The following is a 15,492-nucleotide window of genomic DNA, read 5'->3' on the forward strand; positions in this document are numbered from 1 at the left end:
ATTTTTGGTAGTTAGGTTGTATCCTAACATTACAAGTTTGTTTGAACAATAAAAATATTGATATTGATGCGTAAACTAATTGATAGCGATACGTTAACTAATTGAAATTGTAAAACCTGATAATTATCTAACTGAATACAAATAGATATTAACTTTTCCTTATAGGGCCTTTTTTAACGATTCAACCCATTCTTTTATTTCAATTTTATTGTTGTCCAATTCAACAGAAACTTTATTGAGATTTTCATTTGCCTCGGTTATTATTTTCTGCCAGTTTTTGAAATCTGAATCGATATTGTCAATAACAACGTTGGCTTTTTTGGATAACGACACCGTCGATTCGTATTCTAAGTACAATGAGTTGAGGGTATTAAATCTCTTGATAAGGGCCGTGACATTATTTTGATTCAACATTTTACTGAAATCCGTTTGTGATTTTTTATGTAATTCGGTATTACCCACAAGAAGGGAGTATAGCTGGTTAATTTTTGCAGTGGAATCAGAATCTTCAGAAGGAGTGGAAAGTTCATCATCTGCTTGCGGTAGCGCCTCGGAGGCGCTCCCATTATGCAAATAGAATGATTGATTGGTGGATAATTTTTTAGTATTCAAAATGATTTCTCTATTGATAGATTCTAAACTTGCCAAAAGAGTTTTTATTGCCTCTTGATTGCCGATGGCTGTTTCATTATCGGTTTCTTCAGAATGTACGGAATTATCAAGATTTACAAGTAATTTGAATTTCCTCTCAAGGTCATTGATAATGGATTCAAGATTTTGAAACCCTTTCATCCCTGTTTCCCAATTATCAGAAGTTGTTTGGCCTGATACTGCAAGGTTTAGGATCTCCAAGTTGCTATCAAATCCAATCAATCTCTCAAGCTTAAAAATTCTATTTTCTAACTCCTTCACTTCTCGTGGTGATACTGTATCTTTTCGTATTGGTAGCTTTGTCGTTTCAAATGGGGTTAATTCTTGTTGTACTTCTAGTAATGTATCTTTTGGTGCTTGTACTTTCACCTGATGATCTTCTTTTAATTCTAATGAGCTTAGGAAGCTTAATAGTCCATCAACTTCTTTGCTGTTGATTTCTTCTACCGGTTGAACATTATGCATCAAATCCTGTTTCTCCGCACACTCCTTTAATATTTTCATTTCCTGTAACTCATGCCTTATTCGTTTCAACTTCATGTCATATGTTTCATCCACATTGAATGTCTCGTAAGAATTCTTGTCATAATTCCCAATACTATCGGAGAAATCAACATTTCCCGAATCACTGACAAAAGTGCGGTCAAATTTGCCCCGCGACGTTTTCAAGATCGATTGTAGTTTTGTGAAGTCAAAATCGCCATCCTGAGACTGAGAGCTCTCTCGATCTTCATCATTCAATATATTACCAGCAGAGACAACCTCGTCTCCGACAATATCGGTGTCTGAAGTCTCGAAGACTTCTTGTTCGGAATAATCCTTTATCTAAGTTAGTCAATCACCCCCCAAAATCGAGCATTCGAATATAGATAAACACCAACTCACTATATCAGGAAAATCCTGTCCTTTAGGATTAAAATCTGTCATTCCTGGTGGAGTGTGTTTCTGGTCTCTCTGTTGTTGGGGTTCCAATGATTATTGAAAGACGTCCTTATTCCAGCAGCGACCAATCTTTGTCATGTGATAAGAGTTTGAAAGCGCGAGGTAAAAAAAAAATGAGAAGCTAAAATTGATCCAACCACGTCTCTTTTGTCATGTAGTAGTTTACGATATCAATTAAACAGCAACACCACTCAAGGATGTACAATCCCAATAATTACAATTCTTACGGCAATCCAAATGCGTCAAATCTCCAGCAACCCAATGCTGGTGGCGACATCAACTTCTATCAATCACAATATCCAACATCCGCGGCCGCCCCTGCTAACATCAGTGGAGGCCCACCATTCTTCGAGAATCTCTCGGGCAATATGGACAATCAATATCTTAGTAACCCATCGTTCACTGCTGGTGGTGATGGTTCGGACTCACAGCTACCTAGAGGTATTTTGGCGGCATTCAGCACCAGTGGGTATCCTGGGGAGCCATCACTTTTAGAAGAGCTTGATATCAACTTCGATCACATTAAAGTCAAAACACTAGCAGTATTGAATCCCTTTGGATCCAAAATCTCAAACTACAATAATGGTCTCCCAGGTCAATCGGCAAATATCTTGAATGATGCTGACTTGGCAGGCCCAATCTTTTTTGCCCTTTTGTACGGGGTGAGTTTGCTCTTGGCTGGTAAAGTCCATTTCGGTTACATTTACGGTTGTGGATTATTTGGCACTTTGTCATTATTTGCATTATTCAAGCTCATGTCCAACAATGATGTGCCAACCTTAAATGCCAACCAACCAAATGTTGCTTCAACAGGTTCTATGCAAGGTGTAGATAGCGGTGCCCCAGATACTAGTAAAACCCAAGACCTAAATTATAGTCGAACAACATCGGTTCTCGGTTACTGTTTGCTACCACTAGTGTTGCTAAGTTTTCTTGGGATAGTCTTCACATTGGATAACTTCTGGGGTTACTTGTTGAGTTTGATTTGTGCGTTATGGTCAACCTACTCTGCCAGTGGATTTTTCGTTCTAGTTTTGAAATTGCAAAATAGCAGATTCTTGGTTGCTTATCCTTTGTTACTTTTCTACAGCATATTTGCATTAATGGCCATCTTTGTTGAGAAGGCTTAATGTATATTATAATAAATGAAATTACTTGGTTCATTCATTTGAAAGTAATGTATGGCAACTACTTGGTATCCCTTTCTTTCACTTTTTGCAAAATTGTTCTAATCATTTCATTACCAATTCTGTTAGCTTCAGCAAACTTTGGTTGGAAGAAAGACTGTGTTTCCTCAAATTCCTTTTGGTATAACTTGTAATCTCCATACCTCACCACAGAACTCCAGGTTCTCGTAGCTAAAGTAAATTCCAAATCATCTCTTCTAAATCGGTAATCGTCAATGGCACAGTCAATAGCAGCATCTAATAAACCATCCTTGATAAACAAATATTCAGTAACACCAAGGAAAATTCTAAACAAAGGAGTGGAACAAATGATATGATTGTAAGGCACCATCTGTAATTGGAACCAACTATCAACAATTGCCAATAGTGACAAATGTGAGTTAGAGTTCTCTGAATTAGGTGGCATATTGGCCAAAGAAAACTGTAAAAGAAGATCGTCATCTAACAACAACTCGTGTTGTGGGTTATCCAAAATGTCTTTGAAAACATAATTTCTTGCACTCATCAACCTTTTTCTAAGCTCATCTTTTTGCCCCTGTACCATCAATGTAAATAATTCAGTAGTGGATTTAGAGTATTGTAACATCTGGTGGTGAGCGAACTTGTTGGTAATTGCTAACCCAGCATAAACATGCCATTTGTTCAGGTATATTCTTAAAGCGATGTTCGTTTTGGCGTTTTCTATACCACCAATCCATCTGGCGGCGGTCCAGGGATAAGTATCAATTTTACCCCAGGCCTTCCCCATACTCAAGAAAGCAGCATGAGTCACAGCTTGTGTATCGGCTGTAATCTTATCATGCTCATGGGCACTCAATTCCACCACTTTTGACTTGAACTCACTTACCACCTCTTCAATAAACTTTTTATTTTCATCCTTGGAAACTCTATGAGGAATCACCACCAAAGGCTGGCCGGTTGGATCGACCTTTGGCCCATGCATTGAATGGAGAGAAATGATATCGACATCAGCAGGCACAAACTCTTCGAATGCCTCAATCTCTGGGACTTTACAGGATGTCTGACCACCAACAATGGCTCCTACTTTTGTAGCAGGTCCATATAATCGCACGATCTTTGCAATATTCTCTGCTTCAACACTGTAGAGCACATAATCGCTTACTCTAGCCACTTCAAACCCATTCTTCACAAGCTTGAACTTTTCGTATTGTAACTTGTGTTTTGTTTCTTCGAATAACTCCTCCCTGTCACACCCTACAACGCTGTAGATTGTTAGTCTTGTCGTTTGATCTGTCAACAGACATGACTCAAGATGAAAAATACAATACAAACATACTTCCAGCCAGCTTCGCTCAATACTCTACCATACATGAGCCCCATGTCACCAAGCCCAATAAGTCCAATGGTTCTCGTCTCTTTAAATCCCATTTCTTGATTATCTATCTATCCTAGAGTATTGTTTGTGATTCTGAAAATTCTCCACAAAACCTGAAATTGAAGGAAGAAATAAAAAATTCCATGAAAAAACTGGTTTGAAGCATTTGAAAAATTACAAAAAAAAAAAAAAAAAAAGAGCGATGAGGTTGACAGCTAAATTAACAGTTCAGAAGGCTGTCAATCGTAAACCCTTCTGCCGTGTCGTGATTTATTATTGTTCTTGTTGTTTGTTTGTTTGTTTGTTTGTTTGTTTGTTTGTTTGTTTGTTTGTTTGTTTGTTTGTTTGTTTGTTTGTTTGTTTGTTTGTTTTATATGGGCTCTCTAATGGACGATAGTGTCCTCTACAGGAACTTGAGCTCCATCAAGATCGGACAAGTTGAACGATACATTATAACTTACAAACCACCAGAAAAGTCTCTATTTTCACATGATGGGACGCTCGCAATAAACTCCTTGGATCAATCGTCTTTGTTTGTTAAAGTAAAAAATTGTGAATCCATCACCAAGAGAGCTGCTTATCTTATGGGCCCTTATATTTTGTACGTGGATGCTAGACCCTATGAATATGAGCATAAATACCCTTGTTACATATCAGCGGATCAACCGAAATTTGATCCGAATCTTCAGGCAAACCAATCATTTGTGGCGGAGCTTTCTCGCCATACTATTAAAGAGAAGTACGTTTGGATTATTGACATTGCTTCACAGATGCTTTTCTCATCCACGACAGCTGTTAATTTTGAAATTGTTGTCGGCAAAACTGTCGAGGCAGTAAATAGTAGTATAAAGAATAATGAAACTGGTATATTTGACTCGAAGAATATTCACGTTTTAAGGATGGATACAAAAGACTTGTGGAGCCTACCTCCTCCAATTCCAAATAAGCCAGTCCACTTAACGTTATTAACCCACGGATTGCACTCAAATGTGGGAGCAGATATGTTATATCTCAAGGAACAAATTGAAAAAGCAGCTGTAATATCGGGAGATAATGTCATTGTCAGAGGATATGATAGAAATGTATGCAAAACAGAACGTGGGATTAAATATTTGGGCATGAAGGTTGCGGAGTATATCATTAATGAAGTTTACGCAGAGAATATTACACACATATCATTTATCGGGCATTCTTTGGGTGGGTTGATCCAAACATTTGCTATTGCTTATATTGAAAGCAATTTTCCTTGGTTCTTTAAAAAAGTAACGCCAGTGAATTTCATTACATTGGCATCACCTTTACTAGGAATCTCACACATTGATAGTCCGGGATACGTCCAAGCAGCTTTGACCTTAGGAGCGGTTGGAAGAACTGGGCAGGAACTTAGCTTATTCCCAACTGAAATAGATGGTAAGAAAGCCTTATTGGAACTCTTGCCAACAGGTATCACTCACAAAGTTTTGAAGAAGTTTAAAAATAGAACTGTTTATGCAAATGCGGTGAATGATGGTATTGTACCTTTGAGGACATCTGCAATCTTGTTCCTCGATTATAGAGGCTTGAGGGAAGTGGCAGAGCTTTTAAGCTCTGGAAAAACATCAGACTCTTTTTTGGACATGGTAAGTAAGTCTCGCCAACTGTCATTATCGTTTATTTCCCCCTTTGCAGGCATAGGAGGACAAACATCAAAAAGAGTTTATAATATCCCTGAGTTTATGAATTCCATGCCCTTTGTGTACTCTAGCAACCCAGTGATCTCAGTGACGAACGAAAGTGTTGATGCCAAGCCAAATAACACCATAATCACTGAGCATAAGGTCTCAGATACTTTGAAACATACGCAGGAACTACAGGAAGTATCCCCTAAAATTAATAATCATGCTGTCACAAATGAAATGTCCAAATCATCATTGCTGGCACCACGCCCTGCAATGCCTGATAGAAAATTATCGGAGCAAGCAATAGGTGAAATCCCAAATCGAAACGATTTATTATCCCAGAAAGCAGAATCAAGTTCTTTTTTCAGTCCTTTACAGAATGCGTTTGCCTCGTGGGTTGCTCCTCAAGGAACTAATGCTAACAATGATCTTAAGAAAAAATTCTTGAATAGTACTGATAACCCCTTACCAAAAGCGTCTATTATTGATAGTGCGAAAAGTATTTTATTGCCGCCATTGCCTCCAAAGCAATTCATTATTGAACCAAATGCTCGAAAAAACCCTTTAATACATGATAAAGTATACGGTGATAATGATATCTGCGAGTTCAAAATGAATAGAAGGAAGGATCAGGAAAAAAAGTTTAAACATAATGGCATTCGAAAACAGGGTAAAGAACCTTCCGACAGTTTAGAAGAGTTAGAAAATATTAATGATGAGAGCAAGGATTTTGCTTTAAATCCTTTTGCTGATAATTTTTCAAATTTTTTTGCAAGTAAATCTAATATTGAAAGACTTGAAGAAAAAATAGCAATGAAGTGGCATGATGGGATGAGCTGGAGGAAGGTGTTAGTCAATATCAATCCTGATGCTCATAATAATATTCTTGTTAGGCGAAGATTTGCTAACGCTTTTGGTTGGTTGGTCATTGATCATCTTGTTGATGAACATTTTGGGGAAAATATTCATGCTGGTGAGTCAATAGCAACTAAAACTGCACTGGACAATGAACTGGATGATCTCAGTTCCTTACTAGAAAAACAGGCTGATGAGGATTTTATCAGTGAACCTTTTAATCATGTTAATTCTAATCCTTTTTCCATCTCACATCTATCTAGTGAAAGTATATTGGATATTAAGGAGACCAGTAGTGAAAGCAAATTAACAATTCCCAAGTCTCTGCATTTAAAAAAATCTCCTAAGGCTTTCAATGAGGCTTTCAGTAATAATAGTGGTGATAGTTCTGCTCAAGAGCTAGATTGCTTACTTGGAAAGGATCTGCTTATCAGAGAGAATGCAAGCTATAACTATACCCCGTATCTCAATCCATATTACCTTGAAAAAAGTCCGGTCACTCAACGATACTCAGAATCTGGGAAACATTCTAGAAAAAATAGTGATATAAATGCTGGTGACTGGATCAATACTAAAAATTATAATGAAGATTCTCTATTTGAAGGGGGTCCAACAGGGTTTTTATCCAACGTCAACGATAAAATTTCCAAAATAATTTAGCAAAATACGGAGTATATAAGCTAGATTAAATGTATTATAGTTCTATTTCATCTTGGGAAAAAAAAAAAAAAAAAAAATCGAAAAGAATCCAATTTGTTGATTAATTTTTACTAATAGATATCAATATTGTACACAATAATCATCAGATTTCGTTTTAATGGTACATGTGGCTCTGTAGGCTTTCAAATCACCAGAATGCTGAATTGATATCATCTGTGAGCATACTGTTCACATGCATTTCAAATAATTCATCAATTGAGCCATTTATTTTCTTTGCCTCAGGAGCCTTAATTCTGTTTTCTTGGATGTTGACAATAATATTTTCAAAAAGATGGAATAATTTTAACTTATTATTATACCTTTGATTAGCATTGTTAGAAGGATTTTCATTAGTCAAAATCTGGTATGATTGATCGAACAAAACCTTGATTTCTGAGTAGGATATTGGAGTTTCTGTTTTTTGCGAAGTTATTGATTTCAAAGAGGATTCTGTTTCATTCTCAGTAGTAGTAGTAGTAGTAGTAGTAGTAGTAGTAGTAGTAGTAGTAGTAGTAGTATCAACAAACAAGTTGTCTTTATTGAATACTAAAAACTTGAGCAAAGAGGTCCAGTAAGTCGCAGAGTTTTTGAAGATTGACGATTCGTAATCTTTGAAAAAGGCTAATTTCTCAGATACAGAAATATTGTCATATGATAGCACGTATTGGAAGAACACATCAAAATTAAGGGGGTTGTTGATTCCAGTGGCCAGCTTATAGTCTAATAAGCTTTGTAAACTTTGATCCATTAATTTTAAAACGTAATCTTTTTGTTGTGATTCATTCCCGGTGGAGCCGGAGCCGGTGCGGGAGGTGTTCAGGGAGTTTAGTAATAAATTTTCACTGTCCAAAAATGGCTTCCAGACCGATGGGGATTTTGAAAACTTTGCTAGGAACTTCATGATCATATCTCTTGAAGTCAAATAATTCCCATCATAATTTTCCGCGTCTATGAGCAAAAGCTTTGTGGATAAAACCGATACCGGGATGTAATTTGAGGCCCTCATGAGAATGTTTTTGGCGTCGGCAAAATGGTCAATGTTGATCAAAAACCAAAAATATCTCACCCAAAATCTATCATATAATGCAGTGGATATTAGACACCTTTCGTGGGTCAATATGATTCTCTGTATTAAGTTATTTTGAATCACGGTTTTGTTAATTTTTTTAGAATTTGATGAAGAGGAAAAAAAAGCCGCATCTGGTGCTAATAGTTTTATTTCTAAATAATTCAAATATGAGTCCCATGCGTCTAGTTCTTGCTTTGGTAACGCTGTGGTATGAAAGTATTGACGCTTCAACTTTGATTCATATTGATAAATTTTGAAAACCTCGTATGCGTTTGAAATGTAGAGATCGGTGAATATCTTCTTCACTTTAACTTTAAGTTCTTTCAATTGAGCAGCACTATCCTCGGCCTTCATTAGGGCTTTCACCTTCTCTTCATTAGCAAGGCCAAGCTTGGCTAAATCAGCTTGAGTCAAGAACGCGCGAATATTTTTAAAATTGATTTCTTCGCTCAAAAAATTGGAGAATTTAGAATAGAAATATGAGTATTGATGCAATGGTAGTTCAATTACCTTTCTTAAAATAAGGAAAATCTCGTATTTCATGTTCTCCTTGGAAACAGCATTATAATTTTCTTCAAAGTCCAAATACAACTCCCAAAATTCGCTCGAATGATAATGACTTCCAATCTTGAGTTCTGCAGACTTAAACAAGTTCTTCATTTCCAGATACTCAAAGTTTGATAGATTTATTCTTAATCTCAAGAATTCGACCCAAATTTTCAACGAGTAAGGCAACATCTTCAAAGCGTTCAAAAATACAATCTCTGCACCTGAAGTATTACCCAAACTTAGTTCCAAATTGGCAAATCGTATCCAATAATTTTCTAGATTCGGAAACCTTTTCAATAAAGACAAATAAACTGATCTCAACAACGACTTCTTAATGGTTGAAGATTTCTTTGTTATACCATCGTTTGATTCTTCTATGGATTTAATGGCATCCATCCATTTTGGCAAACTATCTGGATCTTTTAACAAGTGTAGTAGTTTGTCATCTGAAATATTATAGTCTTCTAGTTCCGACATCATTATTATTATTATTATTGTTATTATTATTAAATACTGATTTATATTATAGTAATTTTCCATCTTTAGAAATTTTTATTCCAATTCTATTTATTTACCTGCGCTTTGCCAGGGCCTCTTAACCAAAAAGGCGCTGGTGTGATAATTAATGATAATTTCAACACTTTAACTTTTAACAAAATTGATACATTAAAATTAAAATTAATCATTATACATAATATACATTGCTAGATTGTTAAATACTTCTCCATTATTTGATGCGCCAAAAGAGAATTTCCATTGACATTGTAAAGCAAATATAGATTATAAGCACTCTCTCTTTTCAAATCATAAACTTCATCCATGTCATCATAATCAGTCAATACTTTTTCATAATATTGCACAGCAATCGAGTTCAAATTAATTTGATGGAAGAATCTTCCAAGATTGAAATCAGCTTCTTGAGCTTCATGTTTCCCTTTGGTCCTTCTGAGATCCCTGTATTCATTAAAATACGTCATAGCTTGAAGAATAAACATGTGTCTATTACCAGATGATCTCTGCATTGCACGATGAGCACAAGCAACTCCTAGCAATAAGCATATCATTGGGTCACGTTTAAACTCATTATACGCTTTAGATAGATAAAACAAACTAGACAAATAACTCCTTCCTGATAGCAAAACTTGAGCATAAACGGTAACCAAATATGGATTTGTCGATGAGATGTCAAAGTTAATGTTTTCCCTTTCAACCAAAGACATGCCATCTATATCTCTTCCAAATCGCATTCCGTCCCACGCCTTGACCTGTCTCAAAAAATATTTTTGATGGTTTAGCGAAATAAAAATTTCCGATGCCTTACGGCCCGACGGCAAACTCAAGCTAAAAAGCTTAAATGAATCCCTTGAGAATCTGTGAGTATTAAGTAAATCACGCAAAGAAGCCATTATACTCTCATAATCCTCAATAATAGCATCAACTGATAATTTGACGAATCTCAAAGTATTATCCCTTCTATAATTTTCTCTGAACGCAGAGACATTTCTAGCGATTTCAATTGATTGTACAGCGTCTTGTTTATCTCCATGCTTTGCTTCCAATAAACTATACTTCATAAAAATATCAAACCATTGGTCAAAAGTCAATCCTCTGTACTCATCATCTGTCAAAGTGAATGAAGGATCAATTTGGTTGTAGCTACTATTGGCTAATTCATGTAACTCCGTTAATCTTTCAAGTCTTCTTCCAATATCCATCTTGAGATTCTTTTTATGAATGTACAATACTTCGGCATCGTGCCTGTGCTTTTCTCTTATGAATAAAGCTTTCACACCACAAAAAATTTCGATCAAATCTGATGCGATTTGCAACCACATTGAAATACCAACGTGATCCCCTTTATTGACAGAATCTTCGAAACTTTTCAATCTTTTGTATTTAACCATGGTGTCTGAAATAATCTTTCTTTTCATGTCTTCCTTTTCACCTTCAGATAATTGTGGTTTTTTGACCCTTTTCCTAGTTGGTTTCCTCTGGAAATTTGCAAATAACGCAGTATTGTCTTCGTCTGTTTCGGGTATAGGAGTAAGATCAAGTTCAGATGACTCCGTGGTGCTGGTGGTAGTGGAGGTAGTAATGGATATGGTGTTTGGTGCGATATTTCGTTGCTTTTTGGATAATAATTTGACTTCTTTGGATAACTTGAGCGACTCATCGAGAAAACCTAAATGGTAAAAAGTTTCCGCCAAAGCCAACTTTATACTTATGTTTAGCGGATCAGCAAGTAAAACGTCCTTATAGATTTCTGCAGCTTGGCTGTATTCTCCGACTTCTTGAAAACATTTACCAATAGAGCACATAATTTCTAGACTACCCAAATCTTCTTTCAATGATAAAGGTATGAAGTACTTCAAGGCTTCTCCAAATTGACCTGCTTCTTCTAAACTCGTAGCAACTTGGGTGTACAAATCTTGGAACTCCTCGATATCATTTTCACTTAATAAGGCCTCAAAATGTATAGAAGCTTCTTTAGGGTTATTGCAACGCAATCTGAATAACCCAAGCTTAATTTTTATATCTATTGGCAACTCATATGGCCTCTGTTGCTTATCTGCGGATATCTTCCTGAATTCAGGATTTTCAAATCTTCTTGCATCAAACTCTGAATCATTTTGTAACTTATCCCAGAAGGTTTCATCATTTCTATTTTGCAACCATCTTGCAGTTTGCTTAATTGTGATCAAACCATTTTGATATTGACCACTTTTATAGTACAACTCAGCCAAAATATTAAGTTCTGACCATTCAAAATCAGGGAAGTTTTTCATTGAAGGCTCTCTGTTATAGTCATCAAGGGCGTAGTAGCCGATGTTCATATTTAAGATCCCAATGTACATTTCGATTGCTTCAGAGACTCTGTTAAGTTCGGAATACAATTTTGCAATCTCTATTACGAGTTGCTGGTTACAAGGATCAAAGGACAAAATCTTCTGGTATCCCAACAATGCTTTGGAAATTTGGTTCTGTTCTTCATATAATCTCGTTCTTTCCCATAAGTACTTATGGTCTTTGGTGTCATGCTTCACGGCCTTTGTATAACAATAGAACGCCTGTCGGTAGTGCCCTAATGATGCACTTATTTCACCGACCATAGCCCAGAATTCACCATCCCAAGGATGTATTTGAGCGGCAATAATCCAATAAACACAACAGTGTGATAGTTTTCCCCTCATCTTGGCTATTTCCCCTAAGGTTTTAAGAGCAGCATAGTTTGCAGCATCCAATGCCAAAACTTCCATATAGAGCTTTTCAGCAACATCAATCTTATCTTCCACAAAAGCCTCGTTTGCTTCACTCAATTTCACTCTTACTTCAGGATTCAAGTTCTTCATTACCTTTTGGTATCCTCCTCTTTTGCGCCTAGCACCACCCTTCTTCTTTTTACCTATACCCGCTGCCTCTTTCAAAGTGTCTCTATACGAGTCTGAATCAATATCTAGGTCTGAATCAGCAGTCTCATCACTATCTTCATAATTTGAGTCCAGGTCCACAGCATCAGAGTAATTTTCTTCGTCCTCTCTCGGTATGGTCATTTCAAGTTTTTTACTGAGACCTTTCACAAAGTCATCTTCCATAATATTGTGATCTTCTTCTTCTTCTTCTTCTTCTTCTTCATCATCATCATCATCATTGTTTGTTGTACGCATATTTCGTTTTTGCCTATTATTATTATTCTGTGCTGCTTCGTACTGATCCAATTCTTCTTCTTCAGAAGATGACATAAGGGCGTTCTCATCGGGAGATTCGAACTCATCGGCATCGAAATCTTCTTCCTCGGCATCAGAATCATTATCAATTACAAGATGGGAGAGCTTCAATGCTCTTCCCACCAAATCTTCTGTTTCGCTTTCACTTCCAGCACTCATCTGGCAACCAAATATCGAGGAATTCTCAGCATCAATAGTTTACAATTTGACTTATGTTTGATCAAAACAAAAAAAAAAATAAAAAAAAGTTGAAGCGGGATGTCTTTGCGCACTCTTTGGGAGATCTAATCCACTTTTAATTTCTGATTACACTGTGGTTATTAAAAATATTGATCATTTCTTTCATCCCTTCGAAGTGAAATGTTCAAATTCAATCATATACCATATTAAACGATATTGCGCTTTTAATCTTAGGCAGTAATCTGAAGAAAATATCGCTTTAAGTGACTTGCGGCAACTTCCTGCATAAGTCACACGCTATTTTTTAGATTTTTTTCAATTGAACACCGTTTCGATTACCAAAGAGATTTGGCATTTTTGCATTGACACTGTCAAAAACCACGAATTTCGATTATTTTATTGGAAAGAAAGGCTGGGACCCAAATATTCTTCTATTTGTTATATTTATACAGAGATAAATCCTAGAAAGATTGATATTTCTTGATAATCATGGATTTAAAGGTGTACATGCCCACGTTCAACATTGAACAATTTGAATCGAGATCAATTCAAGAGTTTCTACAGATATTGGAAGAATCCACTGGCAGACAAAATGCATTCTTCGATGAATCTGTCAATGGTTATGTTGTCTTGAGTAACTCAGATCCATTAACTTCTAAAGAATCTGAGGTCTATATGGACACCTTGAAGAAAGCGTTTATCTCTATTGATCTCTCCGTTCATCCTGCAAAGAATATCACCTCGAGACAATCACAACGGAACAAACAGACAGAGAATTTCCTGATAAGAACTTTCAATTACAGTTTTAAGGACTGCATATTTAATGATTTGGTTACAGTCGCCTCGGAAAATGAAGATGAGGGTGAAGAGGCTGAATCAACATGCCATATTTCGATTTGGAAATTCACTTTACCAATTTCTTACCCCAAAAGAAAGATCAGCAACCCGGAAATTATTATCTCAATATTATTAACATTAAGAAATTACCAAACCATAATCCAAAAAATGAAATTGGCGGAAAAGTACTTGTCAGCTTCGGATGGTTCTGGAGCCAACAACAGTAGTAAACTTATGTTGCATGATAATGCTAGTCTTGACGAGCTCACTTTAAAAGAAGTCTATAAACCTGTTGAAGAGCATAATTTACTACAAGGTTTGGAACCGCAGGTCAAAACAACTGACTTGCAAACTGAAGCTTCACCTATATTACCTACCTCCAAAGTGGGGCATGGTGATCTAGATCATAATAGCGATGAAGGCATTAATAACTTTTCTTTTAAAAATCAAATCACCGCGGAAATAATAAATAACAACCCTAACAAAAGAGCTTCCATGATCTCAAATTTCTCCGTGATTGATTCGATGCCAAAGACCATTAACCTAAATGCCAAGATTTTGTTACCAGTGTATCCAGTGTTAAATATGAGGTTGAAATGTACCAAACCCGCAGGAAGAAATGACATTCTATTGACGACCCTTGAAATTGAATCATCGAAGGAGTTAAACAAGATCAATATGCAGTTAAATTTATTGGAAATTAACATTGAGTTTCCAAATGGGTCGATTAAACCCTTGATACCCCAAGTATTGCAGAAATTCCCAATCACCATCGACTATAATGATAATTTGAACTTCATCTACGAGTTGATCAACAACAACAGTAGTGAAAATCTAAACAAGAAGCCAATAATGGTCAACTTGATATCCCAACCAGTTCCAATAGACGGGCACAAACCTTCTCCTGGTATGGATTCAGATGATTTCACCTCCAGCAAAATTGTTACTCGCTGGAGCACCTTGGTCGACTTCAGCATTGTAGCACCTCCCACAAACACCGCTTTGAAATCACAAAATATGAATGCATCAGGTATCAACGGTGGCAAATCTTCAAAAAACAGAAACTCTATAGTTTCTTCATTATCGTCACCTCAATTGTTTAGTAAAAAAGACAGAGATTTTGACTCATCTTCATCGTTTTCCCTTGGTGTGAATTCTGAAGAAGGAGAAACTGTCGCCAGCACCGATATCCACCAAAAATTGAAAAGCCAAACCAGAACCACTTCCACTTCTCTTACGGTCAACATTCCTAGAACTTCCAAATCATCCGTTCTTAACGGGTTGATCTTGTCATTCCACGGTACTACTAATGTAAAAGTCGGGCAAATATTCAAGTGGAGGATTCAGGCCATTAATAAATCGCATAGAATTTTGAATTTATCACTTTACATACAACCAAAGGACAATAATAACCACTCATTTTTAACTACCAACATGTCGACGACTCCTAATACTGCGAACTCCAGCAGTTTCAACAACGACCATAACAAAATACAATCGAACCAAATCATATACCCTCTTTCAAACCACTCGGATTCTGGAAGCATTAATCTATCTAAAGTGTTTAATCAGACCAAATTGACTCCTAGTGGGATCATTTGTTTGAACAATGATGTGAGAATTGGGCCATTCGATCATTACTCCGTTTTTGAGACTGAGATTAACTTGATTGCTATTGAAAAAGGAATTTTCAGTTTACAAGGGGTTAAGATCATTGATATCACATCGGGTGAAAGTTTTGACTGTGGGAAATTATTAGAAGTGGTTGTATTCGATTAAGGTTTTTTTTTCTATTTGATATTGA

The 15,492-nt window shown here is 36.3% G+C and overlaps 7 protein-coding genes across 7 annotated transcripts; 3 read left to right on the plus strand and 4 right to left on the minus strand. All coding sequences in view use genetic code 12, as the record gives it.

Moving 5' to 3' along the window:
* Window positions 1–159: 159 nt before the first annotated feature.
* DASC09_039800 (uncharacterized protein) lies at window positions 160–1,578 on the minus strand (the record flags this gene model as incomplete). The annotated part of the gene is made up of 2 exons (XM_064997579.1): window positions 160–1,470; window positions 1,537–1,578. The coding sequence occupies 2 exons, from the start codon at window positions 1,576–1,578 to the stop codon at window positions 160–162; spliced, it is 1,353 nt and encodes a 450-aa protein (XP_064853651.1).
* A 212-nt stretch (window positions 1,579–1,790) lies between these two features.
* Window positions 1,791–2,723, plus strand: YIP1 (transporter YIP1; the record flags this gene model as incomplete). The annotated part of the gene is made up of 1 exon (XM_064997580.1): window positions 1,791–2,723. One exon carries the CDS (start codon window positions 1,791–1,793, stop codon window positions 2,721–2,723), a length of 933 nt encoding a protein of 310 aa, XP_064853652.1.
* A 58-nt stretch (window positions 2,724–2,781) lies between these two features.
* Window positions 2,782–4,169, minus strand: TYR1 (prephenate dehydrogenase (NADP(+)); the record flags this gene model as incomplete). The annotated part of the gene is made up of 2 exons (XM_064997581.1): window positions 2,782–4,003; window positions 4,078–4,169. The coding sequence occupies 2 exons, from the start codon at window positions 4,167–4,169 to the stop codon at window positions 2,782–2,784; spliced, it is 1,314 nt and encodes a 437-aa protein (XP_064853653.1).
* Window positions 4,170–4,490: 321 nt separating this feature from the next.
* Window positions 4,491–7,289, plus strand: DASC09_039830 (lipase ROG1 family protein; the record flags this gene model as incomplete). Its single annotated transcript, XM_064997582.1, has 1 exon — window positions 4,491–7,289. The coding sequence occupies one exon, from the start codon at window positions 4,491–4,493 to the stop codon at window positions 7,287–7,289; it is 2,799 nt and encodes a 932-aa protein (XP_064853654.1).
* A 187-nt stretch (window positions 7,290–7,476) lies between these two features.
* PRP42 (mRNA splicing protein PRP42) lies at window positions 7,477–9,426 on the minus strand (the record flags this gene model as incomplete). Its single annotated transcript, XM_064997583.1, has 1 exon — window positions 7,477–9,426. The coding sequence occupies one exon, from the start codon at window positions 9,424–9,426 to the stop codon at window positions 7,477–7,479; it is 1,950 nt and encodes a 649-aa protein (XP_064853655.1).
* A 224-nt stretch (window positions 9,427–9,650) lies between these two features.
* TFC4 (transcription factor TFIIIC subunit TFC4) lies at window positions 9,651–12,830 on the minus strand (the record flags this gene model as incomplete). The annotated part of the gene is made up of 1 exon (XM_064997584.1): window positions 9,651–12,830. One exon carries the CDS (start codon window positions 12,828–12,830, stop codon window positions 9,651–9,653), a length of 3,180 nt encoding a protein of 1,059 aa, XP_064853656.1.
* Window positions 12,831–13,340: 510 nt separating this feature from the next.
* On the plus strand, window positions 13,341–15,467 carry DASC09_039860 (TRAPP trafficking subunit Trs65 domain-containing protein; the record flags this gene model as incomplete). The annotated part of the gene is made up of 1 exon (XM_064997585.1): window positions 13,341–15,467. One exon carries the CDS (start codon window positions 13,341–13,343, stop codon window positions 15,465–15,467), a length of 2,127 nt encoding a protein of 708 aa, XP_064853657.1.
* Window positions 15,468–15,492: the final 25 nt, after the last annotated feature.

Source organism: Saccharomycopsis crataegensis (assembly GCF_037102585.1).
Source record: "Saccharomycopsis crataegensis DNA, jcf7180000000084, whole genome shotgun sequence".
Lineage (NCBI taxonomy): Eukaryota > Fungi > Ascomycota > Saccharomycetes > Ascoideales > Saccharomycopsidaceae > Saccharomycopsis > Saccharomycopsis crataegensis.